Genomic DNA, 23,483 nt, shown 5'->3' with positions numbered 1-23,483 from the left:
TTGATGCTGTTGGACACAGACAGCCCTGTGTAGTTCTAGTTTTTATTTCTGTAATATTTTAAGTTGCGATTTATGAAATCCACCAAAATGTCAAACATCAGAGTCCACCACACACACACACACACACACACACACACACTGCTCTCAGCTGTTTATGATCCGGTTCGGTTCTTCATGTTAAATCACTCCTGAAGTCCAACAGAAACACGAGTTTTCTCAGTATCAGAACGTTTTCCTGGTATTTCAGTGTAAATCAAATATTTTCTACAGTTTTACTACATAGATAAACATAAATGGTTTGTTGAGCTCAGTGGTCCAAATAATCCTAAAGTTTACCCAAAAGATCAGAGAAATTTATCCACCCATTTGAATCCCCAACATTTTAAATCTCATCATGGAGCAACGGACGAGTTTCAGGACGTCTGAGTGTTTTCCAAACTGTCATGGTTGGTAATGAGGAGTGTGTGTGTGTGTGTGTGTGTGTGTGTGTGGTGGGGAACCAGGACAGATAGGATTCTCCACAGACTTCATTAGTTAAAACAAAGCCAGTTGTCCGTTCGGCTCTGCAGCCTAATTGATATTGATTCAGTGATTTTCTCAGGGCTGATTTAAAGCATGTTTGCTCTTATCATCAATGTTACTTTTCCTCTGCCTGTGTCTCTGCAGACGTCCCTAAAACAAATCAAACTTATCATCCACGCTTCTCCCTTTAAGTCCCTTCAACCATCGTCTTCATCCATTTTCACTTTTCATTATTTTCTGACATAATTGAGAGAAATTGAGTGAAATTATTCTCTTTTCTAGCTAATTTCCCTCCGTGATTTGAGCTCGTCAGTGCAACAAATTAGCAAGGGTTATCTTTTCATTGTGGCCTGCAGAGCTATGATAGATCGTCAGCGTCCTCATAACTGCATAATGATAGTTATCATAAATGGTTAGTGGCTGGCGACGTGAAGCATTGAGATCAATGGCGGCGGGTTGTGTTGGAGTGAAGGAGGCCTTTTATCATGTTGATGGATGGCAGGCCTGTCTTTAATGTGACGTGTTGTGATCATATCAATTTGTCCTCACTCCTCATCCACATCACTTTACTGCCTCCGCGTCTCGCAGTCAATCACTGCGCCGCGTCGACGCTCCGTAACCCGGCCCTTCCTCACCCTCTGCTCCTCCTCCTCCTCTCTGGCTTAATTACCAGCTCTGTTTTGATAGCGATCTCTGTATTTACCTTCTTCCTGCGCCTCGCTCCTCCACGGCGTCTGCAGGTGGCCTTAATGAAGAGAGCCACGGAATCAGACTGGGATTAAAATGTAATATCCCGCTATTAAAGAGATTAGAGGATGACATTTCACTGTCTAAGCCACCGCCCCAAATCTGATGAACAGACGGTGGTCATATTGATTTATCCCGGGCTTCATTCATCGGATCTGATGGCCGCCTTTCGTCACCGATCGACTCACCGGGACTGATCAGAAATTTATGAAACGATCTGGAGTTCTGATTTCTGCAACAGCTTAGGGCAAAAATGAAAAAGAAGGAAATTTCCACTAAAAACAAGCAAATTTCTGAGCTCCAAAAACATTTGCTACATAAAACTCAGAAAATTTAAACAATAATCTCATAAATTTTCTAGAAAAAAAGGACATTTGAGTTTGAAACTTTTTGTCATATGAAACTCTGAAAATGTTCATTTTTTAGAAGATTTCTGAGTTTAACTGAGATTTTATTCTGAACTTTTCTCCTTTTTGTATCTGCGATGTCTCTAATGTGTTATAGATTTCATTTCTCCAACGGAGGAAATGAAAGCTGTTAGCATGTAGCTTTAGCAACAAAATGGCTCTTTTGAGTCAAATTCTGATGCAGCATCATAATTATTTACTTCTTATGGCTCTAAAAGCATAAAATCCTTGATAATATATAGATTTTGGTTTGGATTTATTCTCAGGAAAACCGTTAAGTGTCTCTTTAGTTAAAATAAAAAAATCCTGTTATGCTCTGATTTATGTCTTTTTATTTGATTCAGTGTGTTTGTTAATCCACGCACGCCTTTACCTGTTTATTTATGTTGGGTGAAATTGTATTTTTGGAGCTGAGAGCAGAATTAGCACAATCAACACTTGACTAATCAAGCCGATTACTGCCAATATACAACTACAGCATTTTAATGAACTTCCTGACATCAGGGCTTTAATTGCAGCAGCAAACAGCAGAAGGTTTCTGAGGATCTAATTGTGTTTAAAAACACAAAAGATAAATGAGAGTAAAACGCAGCTACATGCATGTTAGCCCAGATTCAGCGTTTCAGGTGCATGGATCTTAAATCTTAGTCTAAAGAGCTTTATCAAGTGTTGATTGCCTAAGAAAAGTGCTTCTTTTCATTGCTTGTGGCTTTAAACTGCAATTTGGCTTTAACTGTAATAAATGAAGTCATTAAATGAACAGAAAAGACATTTAGATGGATAATTACAGTAATTTGTGTGACAGTTCTTCAAGGCTGTGAAAGCTACAGTGTACAAAGAAAGGACCTTCCTCATGGGCTGCACAGCAGCAAATTGTCAGTAATGGTTTCGCTGCATACGTCTCTGTGGTATAATCATTCCATCGGAGGAGGTCGCTCTCAGGAAGAGATTTAACGACCAGAACAGGAAAACCTGCTTCCTGCTGTTCCTACCGATGGATGAGCTGCTGCAGACGAAGCTTCAGCTGTCGAAACTCAATGGACCGACTGTCCGGTCCACCGACCTTCAACCGGCGGTGACCTTGGAGAGAAGGCGAGGGCGTCGCCTTCCAGGAGCAGCGGAGAGTCGAGCTGTAGGACTTTGTCTATACATTATAGTCGGTTTGCAAAAACTGCACCAAACAGGAAAAATATAGCCAATAGATCAATACTGCTATAGAAACTTCATCGATATCAATAAATTATATGCTTGATAGACTGATCAATAATTTAACTGAACTCTGATCCAGAACCGCACAGCATTCTGGGGGATGTAGGCAGAGGAAAAGCGTTTTGGTGGCATCAACTATCTTGCTCGCCCTCTGGTTGCCTAGCAACTCATTTGGTTGCCTAGCAACAACCACTGTGACTCATGACTGCTTAAGGTGTGAAGCTGCAGCAGGAAGAATGACAGCAGTTTGGAAACATTTCAGACATTAAAACATAAAACGAGTCGATAGTTATGGACACGTTACTGTGTGGAAACACCTGGAGCTTCTGTGGGAGGCAGAACCAGAACCAGAACCGGTCCGGGTGTCTGGGCTCCTCTGCTGCCTGATTTAACTGATCAGAACCAGCAGAGATTCATGGTGAAAACGACCAGAGTCCAAACCCGCCATGACCTTTACAATGTTTGGCCAGTCGTCATGGTAACTCCTCTAACTTCCTGTCGTCCAGTCTCACGGCACTGGCCTCTCTCTCCCCTCCTCGCTCGCTCACCGTCTCCACATCCCGGTCCAATCAGAACCCTGATGCATCTCCATTTGTGTCGGCCGTGAACCGGGCCCTCCCTGCCCGCCCTGCCCTCCTGCTGGAACCGTGGCGGGTCGAGGAGCGGCGGCGGCGCCTGACGCACGCCTCCATGATGGCGCTTCATTTGCATGTGTGAGGAGGTCTGAGCTAATGGAGCCGATCTCTGCTGCTGCTGTTAGAGGAGGAAGAGGAGGAAGAGGAGGCTTGATGGATGACTCAGGAATCTTTTAGGTTGTTGCATTTCTTAGCATGACTGTGTGTGTGTGTGTGTGTGTGTGCGTGCGTGCGTGCGTGCGTGCGTGTGTGTCTGCAGTAGGACTGTAACGATTCCTCGATCATTAAAATTCCTCAAAGTTTTGTTTTGTTTTTCTGTTTAGTGCGTCGTGTTCCAGCCGGTGATTATTTGTGATGCGTAACTTTCTCACTTCCACCTGTGAGTAAAAAAAGAGTATTATATCACATTTATTTTTAAATGTGATATAATTTCAGATTTTTGTATAAGTTTTGTCCAGGTCAACATAAAAAATTAGTGATTATTGTTACAGGTTAATTTTTTTAACTAATTCTTTGAAATGCTCAAATATGAAAATGTATGCTGCTGTTGATAATCTGATATTAATACTGACGTTACAGCAAAATCTCCCAATATTTAATTTCATCAAATGTTTATTTTTAGTTGATTGATTAATCATCAGAATAACCAATAAGTTACATTCAGCCGTCAAACTGTTGAACTGAAGCTGCACCTCACTTTTGAAATTATTTACACACACTTTAGTTTATCCTCTTTACAGCCTTGTCCCTTTGTGGGATCGGGAAGGTTGCTGTTCTCCAGCTAACGTTCCGGCAGAAAGACTGGGGCCGGGAATCAAACCCAGAACCTTCTTGCTGCAAGGCAACAGCTTTACCAACTGCGCCACTGTGCAGCCCACACTTTAGTTTATATGTATTATAAATTACTTTATTTATTTATCAGTCTATTGTCTATTTGATTTCTTAATCTGGGACCATAAACAAGCAAAGCTGGTATGACAATAAAAAATACTTGAATACTAAAATAATCGTTTACCTCAGCTCTAGTCTGCAGCCTGTGTGTGTGTGTGTGTGTGTGTGTGTGTGTGTGTGTGTGTGTGTGTGTGTGTGTGTGTGTGTGTGTGTGTAGCCTGCATGGCCCTCGAATATGACAAAGTAAATGAGGCCTAACACTCTGCTGCCACGTCTCCCTTTGTTCACCCTTTAACACGCAGGTCGTTTCTCTCGGCGCATTTAAATGCCCTCAATATGTCACACGTGCATGCATGAGTGCATGCATGCCGCTAACACACTCCAGGCCACACGCGAAGGGAAATGGCCCATTGAGGCTCCTGTTGTAGCTTTACAGCTTAATGGCCCACTTCTCGCTCCGGAGCCGGTCGCTTTTACACCCCGACTGTTCCGCTGCGGAAAGGTTTGTTAGCTCGTATAGTTTCCACAACAAAACCAACGACTGTGAGTGCAACGTTTGTGTCATTCAGCTCTACAAGGAACATTCGTTACACTTCCTGGCCTTGAAAACAAAATCACAAAATGATGCAGCTAATCCAGAAACGGCTGAAAATCTGAGCTGCTCAGGAAGATTTCTGATCCAGCTGCATAGAAACTGAACTACACCTGACCTGTAAAAGCATGAAAACCTGTAAAAGCATGAAAACCTGTAAAAATATGAAAACCTGTAAAACATGAAAACCTGTAAAAGCATGAAAACCTGTAAAAATATGAAAACCTGTATAAACATGAAAACCTGTATAAACATGAAAACCTGTATCAACATGAAAACCTGTATAAACATGAAAACCTGTATAAACATGAAAACCTGTAAAACTATGAAAACCTGTAAAACACGAAAACCTGTAAAACACGAAAACCTGTAAAACACGAAAACCTGTAAAAGCATGAAAACCTGTAAAAACATGAAAACCCATAAAAGCATGAAAACCTGTAAAAGCATGAAAACCTGTAAAACGTGAAAACCTGTAAAACGTGAAAACCTGTATAAACATGTAAAACATGTAAAACATGAAAACCTGTAAAACCGTGAAAACCTGTAAAACGTGAAAACCTGTAAACATGAAAACCTGTAAAAGCATGAAAACCTGTAAAACGTGAAAACCTGTAAAACGTGAAAACCTGTATAAACATGTAAAACATGTAAAACATGAAAACCTGTAAAACCGTGAAAACCTGTAAAACGTGAAAACCTGTAAACATGAAAACCTGTAAAAGCATGAAAACCTGTAAAACGTGAAAACCTGTAAAACGTGAAAACCTGTATAAACATGTAAAACATGAAAACCTGTAAAACATGAAAACCTGTAAAACGTGAAAACCTGTAAAACGTGAAAACCTGCTCTAGCGACAACTGGTGTGATCCTAATATCAAAAGAAGCTGACATAGTTCTTTGTTTCGAATAAAACACTGGATCAAGATGTTCATTTTATGGAAATTATAAAGTCATATGACCAACATGGAGGCAGGAATAGATCCATCAGAGGCTTCCTGACGTAGCTCAACAACACTGGACCTTGCGTACCTTTGATGCAAATAAGGATAAAATCCATAATTCGGGCTAAAACGGGACAAAACACAGACTAGCATTGAAGCAATGGACCTGGCAAACTTTCTACAAGAAAAAACAAAAAACCTTCATAACGTTGTTGGTGCTATTAACTGAATTCTTCAGGAAAAAGAGACAATCAAACACAGACGCTCTGCATCACTTTCTATGGAAAAGTAGATCAACAGCCCAGAAACTGATGAAGCTAAAAACACAGAAAGATAACGGCAGCAAAACATGTTCAGAAATGGAGAGTAGCAGGAGAAAGTGGTCAGTAAATCCTCCAATCAGAACAATCGATAGGGATCAGAGAAACCTAAAAGTTGTGCTAAAAAGGAAAACATGACAGGTTTAGAGGTTTTCTGTTCTCACCATCACATTTTAATGATGTGAACAGATAAAAACGACAGTGATAAATGTTTTTCATGGATCTGCTTGTGTTTTTCTGTTTTCTCCTGTTTTTACCGTCTGATCTCACCGTGCGTCATGACGTCGATATTCGGTACTTTGTAGAGTCGTTGGCATCGTGTTGCAAAAGTTTTACTCTCGTTCTTCTAACTCTGTGATTTTAAATCTTCATCAAAAGTTCAAGTGTATCTTTTTGTTGGAAATCTAAATGCTTTGCAGGAATGTAAGCATTTATTTTCCAGCTCTGATCTGAGGTTCTTCATCTTTACAGATCAGAGGAGCAGTTATGCAATAAGGAGCATCTTTTTAGCTGAATGTGAAATCGTCATAACCTGCAGTTCAGACTCGCTCAGCTGGCCTGTAGCAGCTGAACTGCTCCATGTCCATGTTAACACAGTTTTCAGTTCGATGTTCGCCGTGTCCTCAGGTTGTTTTGCACTTTAAAAATGTTCCTGTTGCTCCGACATAAGTACCGTTTAGGAGGCTGTTAAAATGTTTGAGCCGGCTGCTCCTGACGGACGTTTACTGGTTTCACTGCAGCCGGTGGTCCGCTGCAGACCGTCCACAAAATATACAATAAAAAACCAAAAAGCTTTTGATTCGACTCAGTTTGCATGATTCACCAAAACATGGATTTATCCAAAACTGATTTACCTGAAATATTTTTAGTTATAGAACACACCCCATTAAAAACATTCATATGTTAAAGTTTAATCTGATTTTGAAACAATGGTGAGGAAAAAGGAAACAATTTACCTAAAATTTGCCCTTTAGCAGGAGAAACATTCATGTTTTTCTAATGGGTTAGCAGCGTTAGCTTTAAATAAAACATAATGCAACATAATGCTGCCATAAACAAACATAACAAACTAAAGCATGGCCAACTATAGAAATACGTGGCAAATAAATGCAAATCTAAATACCTTGTCACATCATGTTGATGTTTTTGGTCAGTTTTACTTTCATAAAAGTGTTTCTAAATGAAGTTAGCCTGAAGTTAGTTGGCTAACCCTAACCCTAGCTAACTTCAAGCTAACTTCAGGCTAACTTCAGGCTGACCTTCATTCTGACCTTCACAGAAGTTCCTGTTCCTGATGTCTTCAGCATCAGGAACGTTCAGGAAGGTTTCAGGGTCATGTTGTGGTCCAGAACCACAACATGGTTCTGGACCATGTTGTGGTCCAGAACCGGACGTGTTCTGGAAGTAGACTGTTTCTCAGATCTGATTATTCTGAGACGTTTTAAATCCTTCACCAAACCCAGAAGCCGCTGGAATCATCTCTCAAGTTTATGTGTAGAAAACATTTCAGCGATAAGTCAGTTCAAAGTGCTTTACATCATAAAAACATCAATAAACGTTACATTTATCAGATCCATCATCAAACAAATATCAAACGTGTTGATCAATGTTCCACTTACCACAAATCAAAGGCAAATCTCAGTCAGATCTCACTGCAGCAGAAGATTAAACAAGGTTTAAATCTTCAAAATGCTGAGAAATATTGTTCTCATTATGAGCTTCTGTTTGTGATTTTTAATCTAAACTGATATTATACCTTCTGTCCAATCATGTAGGTTTTCCAGTTTTTCACACGTCAGGAGAAATAAATACGGTGGCTCGTTAGGGCCATTTCAGATTAAATTCAGCAAATTTTTACATTTCAGTTTTTTCCTTCTGCTCAGGAATTTTGGAGAAAAAAACTTGGAAATTTTTGTTTCAAAACTCAAACATTTTGAACTTTCAAACCTCAAATATTTCCCAGTGTTTTTATCAAATTTGTGACTTTTCAAATGCAGAAATTTCTACTTTTTTCCTAGAACATTTGAGATTGATCTCAAAATTTAAATGTAGAAATTTTTTCTACTAAATTTGAGTTTTTTTCTGTAAATTTGCTGTTTTTCCTTTAGAATACTCCTTAGACGCCAAATGAAGGATAGATGTGTTTCTAGACTCTGTAAGTGAAGATAGATGTTTGTTTCTAGACTCTGTAAGTGAAGATAGATGTTTGTTTCTAGACTGTAAGTGAAAATAGATGTTTGTTTCTAGACTCTGTAAGTGAAGATAGATGTTTGTTTCTAGACTCTGTAAGTGAAGATAGATGTTTGTTTCTAGACTGTAAGTGAAAATAGATGTTTGTTTCTAGACTCTGTAAGTGAAGATAGATGTATGTTTCTAGACTCTGTAAGTGAAGATAGATGTTTGTTTCTAGACTCTGTAAGTGAAGATAGATGTATGTTTCTAGACTCTGTAAGTGAAGATAGATGTTTGTTTCTAGACTCTGTAAGTGAAGATAGATGTTTGTTTCTAGACTCTGTAAGTGAAGATAGATGTTTGTTTCTAGACTCTGTAAGTGAAGATAGATGTATGTTTCTAGACTCTGTAAGTGAAAATAGATGTTTGTTTCTAGACTCTGTAAGTGAAAATAGATGTTTGTTTCTAGACTCTGTAAGTGAAGATAGATGTTTGTTTCTAGACTCTGTAAGTGAAGATAGATGTTTGTTTCTAGACTCTGTAAGTGAAGATAGATGTTTGTTTCTAGACTCTGTAAGTGAAGATAGATGTTTGTTTCTAGACTCTGTAAGTGAAAATAGATGTTTGTTTCTAGACTCTGTAAGTGAAAATAGATGTTTGTTTCTAGACTCTGTAAGTGAAGATAGATGTTTGTTTCTAGACTCTGTAAGTGAAGATAGATGTTTGTTTCTAGACTCTGTAAGTGAAGATAGATGTTTGTTTCTAGACTCTGTAAGTGAAAATAGATGTTTGTTTCCAGACTCTGTAAGTGAAGGACAGATGTGTGTTCCTGGACTTTGACTGGACCCTCGGTCTCTCCGTCTTGCACGAGTCTCTGAGTCACTCGGATCGTCGTCTGATCAAACCGCTGCTCGGCGCCGACGGCGCGGCGGCAGCTTGTCGTGTCGCTCAGGTCCAAACGTACAGAACCATCTGGAGGCGGGCCAGCAATCTGGGTCTGACAGCATCTGAAAGAGCCGTTACCACGACAACAGGCATCCGGGCAGCAGTCCTCACATGTCTACCTGTGTGAAGGTGTGAATGTCGGGTTTGGGAGGAATTTAGCAGCGCTTATGGAGGTGTGATGGGCGGCGCTGATTGGCCGGGGAGCGAGGGACGCTTGGTGGAACGGATGTGTGAGATGTGAGGAGGAGCGAAGCGATAAAAACATGAAGTATTTGCTTCTCGCAGATGGGCTGCTGACACCAGCTGGAAAAATAAACAGGAAGTGGAAAAATGATCTGAATCTGGTGATAAAATGATTTTCTGCTGGTTCAGGTCCAAACGACACCCAGGATTCAGACTCTATTTAAAGGCTTTTATTTTGTAATGACCCGGATCAGTCTGAATGAATCACACCTGGCTCCGGCTGACCAATCAGCAGCTGCTCTGCATCGACCCGTTCGGCTCAGAACCGATCTGCTTCTGGAGATTTATCGGCTCTTCGTTTCTCTTGGCTCGTGGTTCTGGACATTCTGTTCTGCAGAACCGTCCGTCTGCGTCGCTCACACATCCGTGGAAATGTTTCTGTTTGCTCCAGAATCCAGAACCTTCACCGGGTTCAGCAGACAAAGTCCAAACGAAAGCATCTAAACGTTTCTCAGCAGCAGAAACATATTAAATATGGCACCAATATTGACTTTTTAATTCCTGCTGTTAGTTTATTTTTATTGAGTATTAATGGAAAGCTTATGAGTGAAGTTTATAAATTAAAAATATTGTCCATGTACTGGTTTATCCTTCATGTTGCTCTGGGAAACTTTAGAAACAAAAAAGACATATTTAAATATCAAAATGGACCAAATTAATAAATGTTATTTGAAATATTTTTTTTAATCATATGTAAATCGTCTCAGAAAGTTGAAAAGTTGGATTAAAGCTGATTAAATCAGAAACATGCAAAAAATTAAAACGAAAAGTTAAACATGGAAAACTTCTGAGTAAACTCAAAACAATAACAGCTGAAGTTAAAATCAGAGATGAGTAGATTTAACTAAAAGGCTTTGAGGCATTACAGAGAGCCTGGAGTCGGGTCCCGGCCCGCAGCACCACAGGCCTCCACCGTGCCTCATAGTGAACTTCATGATCAACTCCAGGAAGCAAAACCGTCACATTAAATCCTGAGGAGTGAACTCCTTATGGTGGGACTGGAGAAGCTCTTCCTGTTGTGGAGAGAGCATCTGATGGTTGTCATGGAAACCCAGTGACCCCAAAACGCCGCTCTTTGTTTTTATTCTTCATGTAGAAGGAAGATAAAAATGGTTCAACTGATAAAATAAAGTCAGTGCAGTGATTGTTTCATGAAAATGTCAAATTTTTCTTCCAGTAATAAATGATGAGACTTAATGTCCCAGTTAAAGCCCAGTCCTCTGTGTGTAGTCAGTAATAGCGCCCCCAGGAGGCTCCAGCACGCCACCTCTCTTCAGAGTTCGGAGCCTCTAAACCAGGGGTGTCAAACTCAATTTCACCGAGGGCCACTTCAGCATATTGGCCCCCCTCAACGGGCCACATTGACGGTACAGATCAGGAGGGCATCCCTGCTAAAACACCCCAGACAAAAGGTTGACTTCCCTCATTCAGAGGCTTATAATGAGTCAATGGTCCAGGTGTGTTAGAGAAGGAACCATCTAAAGCTGCAGATGGTAGCTCTGGAAAACTAGACTTGGGCAGCCCCAGCATAAATGTATGAAAATACAATGTTAAAAATAAATTAAACACCTCATATTGTTAAATAACTGATTTTATGTATTGGAAGTTTTAAATATTACATTTGAGTTTCCATGGATGCAAAATTACTGCTCAGTTTAAAAATTACAATATTTAAATCAGTGTTTAAAGGTGAGCAAGCAAATAATAAAAACAAGTCACATGGGCAGACATTATAGACTTTACGCAAAGATTTAGTCTCAGAGGCAACTGAAACCAATTAATTAGAAAAATCCTTTCTGAATATCATCTCATGGTCTCTGAACTAAATGCGTCTTTCTGACCGGAGCTGACAGCGTGGTGAAGAGTTATGGACCGGACGCTTTGGAGCGTCTGGTTAGGAAGCGCATTACAAACCTTTGGTTGAAATGGCGCGTTAAATTCAAGTCTCCATTCCAGACCAGAGAAAACTAAAGAGAATGCAACGTTGTATTAATTCATTTGAGGAGCCGGCAGTTTATCTGGAGGAAATAAATGACGATGCAGAAGTTAATTAGACTGTAACATGCGCAGTCCGCTGCTCGACCACTGCGGAAGTAACTCATCCAGCGGATTTAACAAATGGAGCCTCCTGGGTTCACGTTACCCAGGAGGAGCTGCAGACGTAACATCTGTCCGTTTCGGAGAACCGAAACCACGCAAAACATAAAAAATCCTGGTAGAAGCGCACACCGGACCGCGCAGGGTAAAACACTCAGAGTTGAGTTGATCTGTTTGGATCAGACAGATCCAACTGACTGATGAATTAGCGCAGATTTTTCTGCAGATGGGAACCAGGATTTAGGTTTTCGCATCCACCTGAATAATGTGTAGTTGCGCCACTGAACCGCATAAAATGCGACTAAATAGCCGATGTTAATATGATTGTAATTTCACGGATAAAAATAGTACATGACCGATTTTTTTATGTTGTCATTCAAGATAAAGTCTAGCGCCACCTGCCGCCCTGACACCAACTCACACATCTTCATTCACAGTTTTACTTGTAAATCAATTTTTCTTTTCTTGGACATTTTGATGTTAGCTTGTCGATGTCTCAGTTTTATTCGCTGGGAAAATCAATAAGCAGCTTGAGGTGACTCTGCTGCTCTCTAGTGGCGAGAAGCCGTAATGTTGGCTGGTAACTATCGGAATGCATTATGGGAGATGTAGTTTGTAGTCAATTTGTGCTCAAAACCCACTGCACCCCAAGAGATGCATAAGCTACAAAAACTGTTTCTGCCTGGTTTTGAACCAGAGACCTTTTGCATGTAAAGCAAACGTGATAACCACTACACTACAGGGACTCATGCTCTTTGCAGTGTTCCTGGTAGATGATCCACATTGTGTTAGTGACTAATGTCAACGATGGGCATGGAACAATGTCAAATACTTAAACCACAGATCGTCTCAGAGAGCACAGTAACTTGGTGAACAAACTGTCAGACTTATACTTGTGCCTAATTTCACATTACCGTCCATAAACTAAGCCTGGGATCAAAAAATTGTATTGAAGCAGAGACCAATGGTTCTACAGAGACTTGGCTAAATGGCTATAAAATAAAATCAATACTTACAAATAAAAGATGGTTCAAAAATAAAATTAAGACATTAAAATAAAAAATATCTCTGAAATGCAATCAACACTTGAAAATTAAAAATGGTTCAAACATAAAATCAACACTTTACAATAAATAAAGTTTCAAAAATACAATCAACACTTCAAAATACAAAATCTCTGGAAAATAAAATATTATGTATGTTGTTTGGAAAAACATTAGAATATAAGCACTTTTATCAAATCTTCATTGTGGTAAGATCATGTCAGTTCTTCTTAAATCCATGGAAAAGGTAGGTGAGTTAGCTCAGCAGGTTAGAGCACCATGCTGGTAATCCTGAGGTCGTCAGTTCAAACCCCATATGGGGCAATTCATGTGTAAGGTCTTTCAGACAATCAACACCTCAAAATAAATAAGGGTTCAAAAATAAAATCACCACTTCACAATAAAATAATAGTTCAAAAATAAAATCAATTCTTTACAATAAATAAGGGTACAAAAATAAAATCACCACTTCACAATAAAATAATAGTTCAAAAATAAAATCAATTCTTTACAATAAATAAGGGTACAAAAATAAAATCACCACTTCACAATAAAATAAGGGTTCAAAAATAAAAACACTTTACAATAAACAAGATTTCAAAAATAAAATCAACACTTCACAAATAAAAAATGGTTCAAAAATAAAATCAACACTTTACAATTAAAAAATATATTTTTGAACCATTAAAAAATGGTTCAAAAAATAAAATCAACAGTTTAAAATGTATAATGGTAACTGTTTCTGTCTGTTCAGTCCATAAACTAAGCCTGGGATCAAAAAATGTATTGCAGATGTCATTAGTAGAGACAAATGGTTCTATAGAGTCTTGGCTAAATGGCTAAAAAAATAAAATCAATACTTACAAATAAAAAATGGTTAGGAAGCGCATTACAAACCTTTGGTCGAAATAGCGCGTTAAATTCAAGTCTCCATTACAGACCAGAGAAAACTAAAGAGAATGCAACGTTGTGTTAAACCATTTGAGGAGCCGGTAGTTTATCTGGAGGAAATAAATGACGATGCAAAAGTTAGACTGTAACATGCGCAGTCCGCTGCTCAACCACTGAAATTACAATATGATTGTAATTTCACGGATAAAAATAGTACATGACCGATTTTTTTATGTTGTCGGTCAAGATAAAGTCTAGCGCCACCTGCAGCCCTGACACCAACTCACACATCTTCATTCACAGTCTTACTTGTAAATCGATTTTTCTTTTCTTGGACGTTTTGATGTTAGCTTGTCGATGTCTCAGTTTTATTCGCTGGTAAAACCAATCAGCAGCTTGAGGTGACTCTGCTGCTCTCTAGTGGCGAGAAGCCGCAATGTTGGCTGGTAACAATCGGAATGCATTATGGGAGATGTAGTTTGTAGTCAATTTGTGCTCAAAACCTATTTTAAGTCAATCATTGGCCTATAAAATGCTGTGGGGCCACATGTGGTCCGCGGGCCTTGAGTTTGACACGTGCTCTAAACGATCCAGACGGAGTCGGAGCTACAGAATCGCTCCGACGTGGGAAACGCTCGCCGCCTTTGCCGTGGCAGCTGGCTGGTTGTGGCGCTCCTGCCTGCGCGTCCTCATGTCACATATTTTGTTGATCACGACGTCTGGAATGCGCCCGTGGTGCTGGCCGGTCCCGCCACCTGCTCCGTCTCCGTGGCGACCGTGGCGCCGCCGCCCCGAGAGCCCGTCGCGTTTCAGCTCCGCTCTTCGTCTCCGACAGGCCCGCGGTGGCGTGTGTGTCTGTCTGTCACTAAGCATAAGTCTGGCTGCTCTCCACCTGGACGCCGCTCTCCCATCTGTGATCAACGCTGACCCAGATCTGGCCCACCTGGGCGACCAGAATCGGACCTGAAAGCTTCTGGTTTTGGAGCGATTCGTCCCTCTGAAGAGCCACGTTTCTGTTTTAAGTAGCTCTGCAGATTCTGCTCTGACTCAGGCGCCGTAATAGAAAACCTTAAAAGGGTGAGACGCTGGAGAGGTTGAAAGGGTCAGCGGTGGCGGCAGAAACTCCTGCAGCGACGGTGAAATTTAAAAAGCCTTTTTAAACACTAATCTGACATTTCCATGTTAACAAAGGTGCAACACTTCAGTTTCCATTTAAAGGGCTCCTATTATGCTCAGTGCAGCTGCTTGTCTTTTGTCTGAGTCACTTTGTTTGAGCTGCTGCGTGTTTAAGAATCACATTTAAAGGTCCAACTTTCTCCCATTGATTATCTGATCGATTCCTCAGTTTGATCCGAAGCAAACGAGACGTAAAGAGGCAGCGGTCCAACCTCTTCACCTCATGGGATGAAACTTCAAAGTTACTGAATGCCACAAAAAAACTTGAGTTTTTAATAGTTTTAATTAAAAAGCATATTTATTTAAAAGAAGCTAATTATTTAATTTTTTTCTGCACAACTAACACAACGTAATATTTTAATAAAATAAAGTCTGAGGGACATGAAACTTAAAATCTAGGTTTAATAAATTTACCTACCAATCTAGTCATTTAACTGTTTAAGTATTTAGACCTCATTTAGACAAAAACAAACATATAAACTCAAAATGTCCTGAATATTTTTTCTGTTGTCTTCGGACTTTTTGTTTATTTTCAGGATGTTTTTCATTCTTGACAAACTTTTGCTTTATTTAGTGGAGTTTAGTGTATGTTTCTATTTACTCTTAAATTTTACTAAATTACAACTTTGTGTTTTGTTTTCCATATTTTGGAGACTTTAATTTGTGTATTTTTGAAAGATGGGGAAAATTTCACAAAGATTTGTTTGACTGCATCGACCTTCAACCTTTAGCTGGAAAATGTTTGTGCCGTTTTTGTTATGAGGGCCACTCAAAATCACTTTGAGGGCCACAGACGGCCCCTGCACCGCTCTTTGGACACCCTGTCAGCTTGCTGAGGGTTTCCTGACTTGCTCTCCAGCCCTTCATGTGTGAAATGTTTTGTTCCAGCACAACCTGCCTGTTTCCTTCTCATCTCCACAAACAAGAGTCATAATTATCAGGGCTTCCCGACGGTTTGGTCCCTGAAGCTCCCGACCGTCTCCAGAACCGCAGAGCAGCGGCGGCGCCGTTTGACTGACAGGTCAACCCTGGGAACGCCGGCGCCAAAACAAACCCTGCTAATGAGCGCTGGGTACCAGACACTCAGCACAGTTTTACTTTCAAAAACAAATCCTGAATATTCGGTGGAGAAATAAGCGGCTGTTTTTGTTTGGGGAGTTTTGATCCATTATTGTCTCAGAGCGTTGAGACCAGGACGGTTCTGAAACGTCCTGAGGTTCATTTAACTCCAGGAAGTAAAGACCGGGATGTGGAGAGACATTTTACACATAAACATTATTATTGATATTTCAAACTGTAAATAATGTAAAGTAAAATCTGAGATGATTTCAGGAATGTCACAGAGCCGGTCCAAAGCTTTCTGGGGCCTCCAGCAGATGGTCACTTTGGGGCCCAGTCCAATCTCTGCTTCATACCAACCATGTCAGAGCTCCATTTATAATGATTTCATAGTAATGAGCATCTTTTTGATAATGATGCTTTATGACTGATGAAGCAACTCAGAATTCAGTTTTTCTGAAACTTTGAGTATTTATCAAAAAATCAGTTGTCATCTAGAAATCTGGATTTTCTATTAGCTGTTTGCCACAATTGTCAACATTAACAGAAATTCTTGATATAATAACATTTCATGTCATAAATAATTTTCTTGTTGAACTGAACTAGTGAATTGAAGCTTGGATTTAACAGAGGGTGTACTTACTTTCCCATCATGGCTGAACATGTTGCTGCTGTTTTCATTAATCCTGTTGAACCAAATCTGACTCAGTTCTGCTGCTTCATCATCCAGATGTAACATAAGTGACTGAGAGTGTTAGGAAAGTGTTGCATGCAGACCAAGAAATGCAGGTTTGGTGTGTGTGTGTGTGTGTGTGTGTGTGTGTGTGTGTGTGTGTGTGTGTGTGTGTGTGTGTGAGTGTGTGTCGCGGTGTAAACGTCGAAGAGCAAGCAGAGTGTGTTTGATGTTCCATTTTCCCTTTTTCATAATTCATGGTGGAGGAAAATGGACTGAAGCGGAGGTGGCTGTAGCGTGTGTGTGTGTGTGTGTGTGTGTGTGTGTGCGTGTGTGTGTGTGTGTGTGTGTGTGTGTGTTGCAGGATAACAGGACAATCGTCTCTGCTGGTTTTTGGGGAGATGAAACAGACAAGAGTGCGTCTTTGAAATGCAAAGAGCGGCGCTGCCGGTGATTGGCCGCCGTGTTGAGGAGGAGCTGCGAGTTTTTTCGCCGCATTTCATCATCATAATACTCACTTGCACTTCCCCCCCCCCAGTCCACCCGTTCGCCCCCATCACCTTCCACCCCGCCTCCCAGCCTCAGCTCTCAGCGCTCCAACTCATTCTTTACTTTATTTACCTCTGTGACAAAAAAACTCTGGCTAATTAGGGGCTGCTCTGAGATTGGGAGGGTTGTGTGTGTGTGTGTGTCTGCACTGAGTGCTATGCTTGCATTCACACACACACGTTGTGTAGTGGTGGGCCTGGGGACCAATTTATTTACATGCAGTGGAAGAGGAACAGAGAATTGGAAGAAGGGCTGAAAGAAAAAGAGAAGGAGGGAGAAAGAGGAAACAGCAGGGAATTCTGGAGAAAACCCAGAGGAAGGAAGAAGTTTCTCAACTGTTCCCAAGGACACACACGACCAGTTTACCATTTAGATCGCCTGGTTTGTGTGTGTGTGTGTGTTTGCCAATATCCTATGTGATTTCCACCTTCATCAGCATCCAACTGTTTCCTTTTTGATTTAAAGTAGCTTAAATTCAAACGGAGGCTGAACTGTTTCACCGTTTTTGGAATGAGGGAATTATTGTTTCTGCTGCTGCAACGATTTTTATTAAAGTTAAAATATTTTCTAGGTTTATTGTTGTTTTGATAGACAGACTAAAGCAGAAATGTAGAATAACCAGCTGGTATTAATCATAGATAGTGAAGTGCTGATATTCTCACTTTTCTGTAATTTTGCTACTTTTGACTTTTCTAATGAGCTGATTGGTGGTTAGTCAGGCTATCTGCTGCTGCAAAATCTGCAGTCAGCCATGCAACAGCCTGCATTACATAGAGTTCAATTCAGTCTGGAATTTCATATCAGTATTATTCAGTCCTGGAGAGTTTAGAGGATTTTTTCTGTAAGGAAGGAAAAATGTTGACGCCTTCTTTCAGCCAGCTGACCGGCAGAGCAGCTGTAGAAAAATCCATCCCAACTTTAAACTGAAGGAAGCGTTTAGCTGCCTTAAAAGAAGACAGAAGTTGCTCTCAGTGTCTTCAGAGGTTTTTGTGTCGTTTCCTTCAGTGGTTCTTGGTGCAGCGCCCCCACAGGCCAGGAGGGGAACAGGCTGGTTTGACTCAGAGCCACAGCAGCTGCAGGTGGAGCAGATGATGGAGTTCTGGTTCCAGTAGAACCGGGTCGACTGGACTATCAGGGGGAAAAACAGCCTGGATGTTCTGAATGCAAAATGTTAAAAATGTTTTATCAATAATTGCCATAATTTTGAAGAAAAATTTAAATGGTTTGGACTTTTCTATGGGGAAGTTATGAAACTGATATCTCCGATTTTGGTTTTGTGGTTTTCTTCAAGACGTTTTCTCTCATCATTTCTCTGTCTTGTCTTGCAGGCAGGACGCCGGCGACCTCTCTGGACCGATACAAAGGTAGGAAAACTTTTCTCCTCTTCCTGCGCCACATGCAGCGCCGCATGCATCCTGCAGGGCGGCATCAGAGCTGCAGCGGTTTGTGGGTTTGTTGGTCTGGAAGGACAGAATGATGAGTTGAACTCCTGGACAGGAGAGGAGGAAATTGGAGAGGTGTGACGCGGCGGAGGGTCATTACACCGAAGCCGTCAGCGCCGGACCCCAGAGGGCCGGGGAGCTTTAAATAAGGCCCGGGTAAAAATAGCTCCACCTATTCCTCATCTGAGGCGTCGTTAACGGGACAGATGAGGATCTTTCCTGAGCGCCGTCAGTGAGGCGAACGGAGGCGTCTGATTGGTCGATCCTGTTCCAAACTCCAGCAAACAGAGGGATGAGCGCTGTGATGGATTTCCTCTCTTATGACATTTTAAGTCTTTATGAACTGATTTCTGCAGCAGGGAAATGGAGCAGAAAGGAGAAGATCCATTTAGGAGTCAGGATTGTTTGGGGAATAGTTAAAGAATATGCGGTTTTAATGACATGAAAGATTCACAAAGTTTTGCTTCTAAGTTTTTTAGAAAAGCATTTTGGTCAGTTTGAATGTTGGCTGCAACTTTTCCTGCAGGATGGATTCATATTTCATCCCAGAGGTTGTTAGAGAATGAGGATCATTTCCTGCTGGTTTTAGTTTGGCCTGGTGTGACCTTTGCTCTCTGTGGTAAAACATCTTTATAATGAAATATTTAACTTTTATAAACTTGTCTGTAATTAAAACATGCGTCTTAAACTGCAACTTTTAGACATTTTCAGGTATTTATTGTCATATTTAAGATATCCAACATAAGATTTAATAAAACTCATATTTTAACACTCAAAAGAGACTTTATAATGAAGAACTGAATGCAAAATCTTGAACCTGGTTCATGTTCAGACCAAATGTTCTGCACAGATCCACAGTTCATGTCCTGCTGGTCCAGAAGGAATATTTATGTTTCAGTTTCCATTTGTCCTAAATTTAGTTTGTTTTCTGCTGATAAACCTTCTTCTTGTCTTTTTTTAAAGAAAGTTTAAAATTATTTTTGGCGATATTTGTAGTAGAATTATCCTTAAAGATCATTAGTAGATTCTTTTGGGGTTAAATCTGTAGTGATGGTTAACAGCCCAGTTATTCATGTCAAAAGGAAATTATCGGAAAACTGAAAGTTTTGAATGGAGAAACTCACATTTCCAGTGATATCTAATTAAAACATATATTTATGTAAGAATTAGTAATTATAATGTTGTATATTGTAATATGGATAAATGATTTTCCCAAATATAGTTTTTAAATATTCCAGATTTTGTTTGTGAAACCTGGGAAAGTTTTGCTTTGCTTCAAGTTTAGCTGAAATTAATTTGTTCTGCTTATAATTTACTTTTTTTCTCTTTTTATTACGAGCTACTCAAACAATATTTATGTCATATTTCTATTATATATTTGTAACTTTTAATGCTGATTTCTAGTCATGACTGATTTTCAGCATTAAGAATGTTTTCAAACGGAGTTTCAGCCAGCTGGCTGGCAGTGCTCAGCAACAGGTGGGGGAGGAGCAGTGTTACTTCAGGCTTTAAGCTGTAAAATCAGTTTAATGTTACGTTTTTGTGTTTTCATGGAAACGTAGCAAAATTTCAGATTTTAATTCTGGCTTTGCGCCCCCTGGTGGAGAATCTGTGTTTTATTCAAAACTTAAGGATGGCTGTTCTATTACTTCACCGTTTAGTTTTTTATTTTTAGGTTTACAGGAAGTGAAGCATACATTTTTACTTGATTATCTTTTTATCAGTTGTGATATTTTTGTGGTAAATATTTCAACACTTGACTTTTCTAAGGAACCAAAGTTCTTTTAATGTTGAGATAAAAAGTGCAGCGTTGGCACGGCAACATTTGGGCTTCAATAAATCTAGTTTGATCGGAGTAAAGTAGAAATATTGGTATTCACATTTTTAGTACCTTTTATGCAGAATTATCTAATCTTTCTCACACTGAGCTCATATATTCATGAGTTCGGACCTGGATCTGCTCCAGTGGGTCCAGAAGCTCAGAACCGAGCCTGGATCCGGCCGGATGCGGCTAAAACCGGAACGTAGAAGAAAAGGAGGAGAATATGAGAATAATTCAGCTTTTGTTTTTCTGCCTGATTGGAGAAAATGGGCGAGGCAGCGACTGTCAGACACAAACAAACAGACGCAGCTCTAATCCGACACACAGCTGCGTCATTCTGCAGCGCGTTCGCTTCCTCTCTGTCTCCACCGCCGCCGTCCAATCGCCTCACACACACGTTCACACACACGCTCACACAAAGCAGAACTGGGCGTATAATTTGATCCTGTGTGCTCTCCTCCTCTAATGAAGCTCTCTGGCGGTTTGACTGACACCCGGCTTGTTATTTAAGTGTCTGTTTTGGGCCAGGAGGAAGAGGAGCGAGGAGGAGGAGTAAGGCAGGAATTGGGAGGTTGGGGATAAATAAAAGAGAGACAGGAAATGAAAAAATGGAGGAAAAGAGGGTCGTGGGACTCATAGGGAGCAAATGAAAGAGGGTGGAGAGGAGAGGAAGACAGTTTGGGAGGAGGAAGAGTTGACGGCGGAAATGGGGGTGATGAAGGCTGCGAGGGGATTGTGTGGGTGAGAGTGTCTAATTGCAGGTCTTTGTCCTGATAATGTTCTTTGAAGGCACACAGCTGATAATTAGCCGCCGCGGCTCCTCGGATGCCTTTCAGCTTCGGTCATTATGAGCCGCAAACCCTCCATTGGCTCTGACATGACCTCCCCACACACACACACACACACACACACACACACACCGCAGCAAACAAGTGTTGATTAGAGGATGAATAGCATCATGCACGACACGACGGCTCTCCAAAGGCCCGGCTTCCTCTCTGCAGGTGTGTGAGGGACGCACTTCCTGTTTACAGAGCAGAGCCACTCAGCAGACGGCAGCGGCTGTAATTACAGCGACTCACACAACGCGGCGTCCCGGTCCCCCTGGCTACGCCGCTCCAGGCCCCACCCCCCGGTTATTCCCTCATCTGAATATTTATGAGACAGGAAGTGGCTGAGTGCAGCGGCAGGCAGACTGGAGCGGCGGCTCTGTGAAAACTCACCCAGGTTATTACTGGAACCAAGAAAACATTTTCATTAACTGAAATAAAGAAAAACTATAACTGGAACTAAAACGCACTGAAATTAGAGATTTAATAGTCTGTTTATTAATCTGCCTATTAGCTTTTCTAACTGATGTGAAGCCGTTTACTTCAGCTGTCTGCAAAATATCAGCAGCAAAAGTTGGGAGTCAGTTATTTATTCAACAGTAACTGAATTTATTATTTTAAAATACCAATTATTCGTTACCCAATCGATGTAAACATAATCTCAAGACTCAGATGTTTGGATTCTGCACCTAAAAATGAACCAAAGTATGAAAACTAAAACTGCTAGAGTAACTAATAAAAACTAAACAGTATTTAACTATATAACTAATAAAAACCAGGAAACACTCTAAAAACGAACAAAATGTCACAACGTAGTAAAACTAAACTAAATTAAAAAACCCACAACTATTAAACTGAATGACCCACATTTTCATGATACACATGAACTCACTGAGTTTTTCCACACCATAATGATGCATGGTGGTGGCAGCATCATGCTGAGGGGATGGTTTCCCTCAGCAGCTTCTGACAGAAAAAAGTCTTTGGGGTTTTTCTAAAACTCATTTTGGTGGAACATGGAGATAAAAGGAAATGAGTGGGCCTAGTCAAAGCCCAGACCTGAATCCAGCTGATGATGTTTTCCTTCCGATCTCACTGAGCTGAAGAAAGGAGGAAACCTTGAGAGTCTGAACCTTTCAGAAGTTAGCATGAGCGGCGAGTCGGGCTGCAGCGTCTGAACAGAACCGAATACTTCCCCAGCAGCTGCTGTCATGGCCGCCGCTCATCCATTTTCCATCCAAACGCATGAATTATGAGCCGTTGCTAATGACGACAGGGCTGTTGTGAGCGTGCTCGGTGGCAGGGGAGGCGCTGCGGCCCGGAGGAACTTCCTGCTGCGATCCGAACCGCAGACCTGGAGCCCGATGGGAGCCGGGAGGATTAGAACCACTCATAAAAACGGCAATAAAAACCATAAAACGATGCTTCCAATTAGAGATTATTGCTTTTTTCTCTTTGATTTCTCTTTTTTTTTATTTGATGGAGTTCTGCTTATTAATATATTTATTTAGAAAAGACAAGCAGGTAAATCTGCATTGAAAACTTCTGTGATTCAAATATTTAATTTATTTTTATAGATATTAACATACTTTGGTTTTTCAGGACCTTTTAATACAATTTAAATATTAGTTGTTTCTTTACTATTTTCTAATTTTAGGACTGAATCTTGATCTTGAAGTTTCACAGAGAACAAAAAATTATACTCAGGTAAAAGTGGCGCCACTTCAACATATTTTTACTCAAGTAAAAATAAAAAGTACAGCGCAGTAAAAATACTCCTAAAAGTACATTTTTTCAAAAAAGTTACTCAAATAAATATAAGTAGTTAAAACCCAACTGTGATGTTACATACGATATTCAGCTGTGATACTGTGTGTGTGTGTGTGTGTGTGTGTGTGTGTGTGTGTGTGTGTGTGTGTGTGTGTGTGTGTGTGTGTGTGTGAGGCATGTTTGGGGAACTCGGTGTGGCTCTTCTTTCTCCTGTTTTATTTTTTGAGCGGCTCCAGATGGCGCAGAAACAGGTGAGCCAATTAGTGAGTCTCACCACACGGCACATCGTCACATCAGCGGAGCGCGACGGGAAAAAAGCAGGCTGCAATCACACTTTGTTTCTGTCGCAGATTTTCATGCTAACATCTCTGCTGTGATGCTCAGATGTTTGAGTCCTGCGGCGGCCATACTGGGGCCATCCCAGTCACCAAACTGGTGGGAATGATGCTGGAATGCCGTCTGTCACTCCGGCCGGATAACAGGCGGATTTAAACGGATTTCTT

The 23,483-nt window shown here is 40.7% G+C and overlaps 1 protein-coding gene across 3 annotated transcripts in view; it reads left to right on the top strand.

The window, feature by feature from the left end:
* The window catches only part of celf2 (cugbp, Elav-like family member 2), a 211,579-nt gene that overhangs the window by 29,290 nt on the left and 158,806 nt on the right, over window positions 1–23,483 (top strand). For all 3 annotated transcript variants that reach the window (XM_015002472.2, XM_088003064.1, XM_088003065.1), the window contains exon 2: window positions 18,445–18,480. In XM_015002472.2, the coding sequence (XP_014857958.1) occupies window positions 18,445–18,480 (36 nt within the window). The remainder of the gene's footprint in view (window positions 1–18,444; window positions 18,481–23,483) is intronic.

The sequence above is a fragment of the Poecilia mexicana genome, unplaced genomic scaffold, assembly GCF_051168715.1.
Source record: "Poecilia mexicana isolate PSO_F unplaced genomic scaffold, ASM5116871v1 scaffold_23, whole genome shotgun sequence".
In the NCBI taxonomy this organism is placed as follows: domain Eukaryota; kingdom Metazoa; phylum Chordata; class Actinopteri; order Cyprinodontiformes; family Poeciliidae; genus Poecilia; species Poecilia mexicana.
This window is presented reverse-complemented; position numbering and strand designations above follow the sequence as displayed.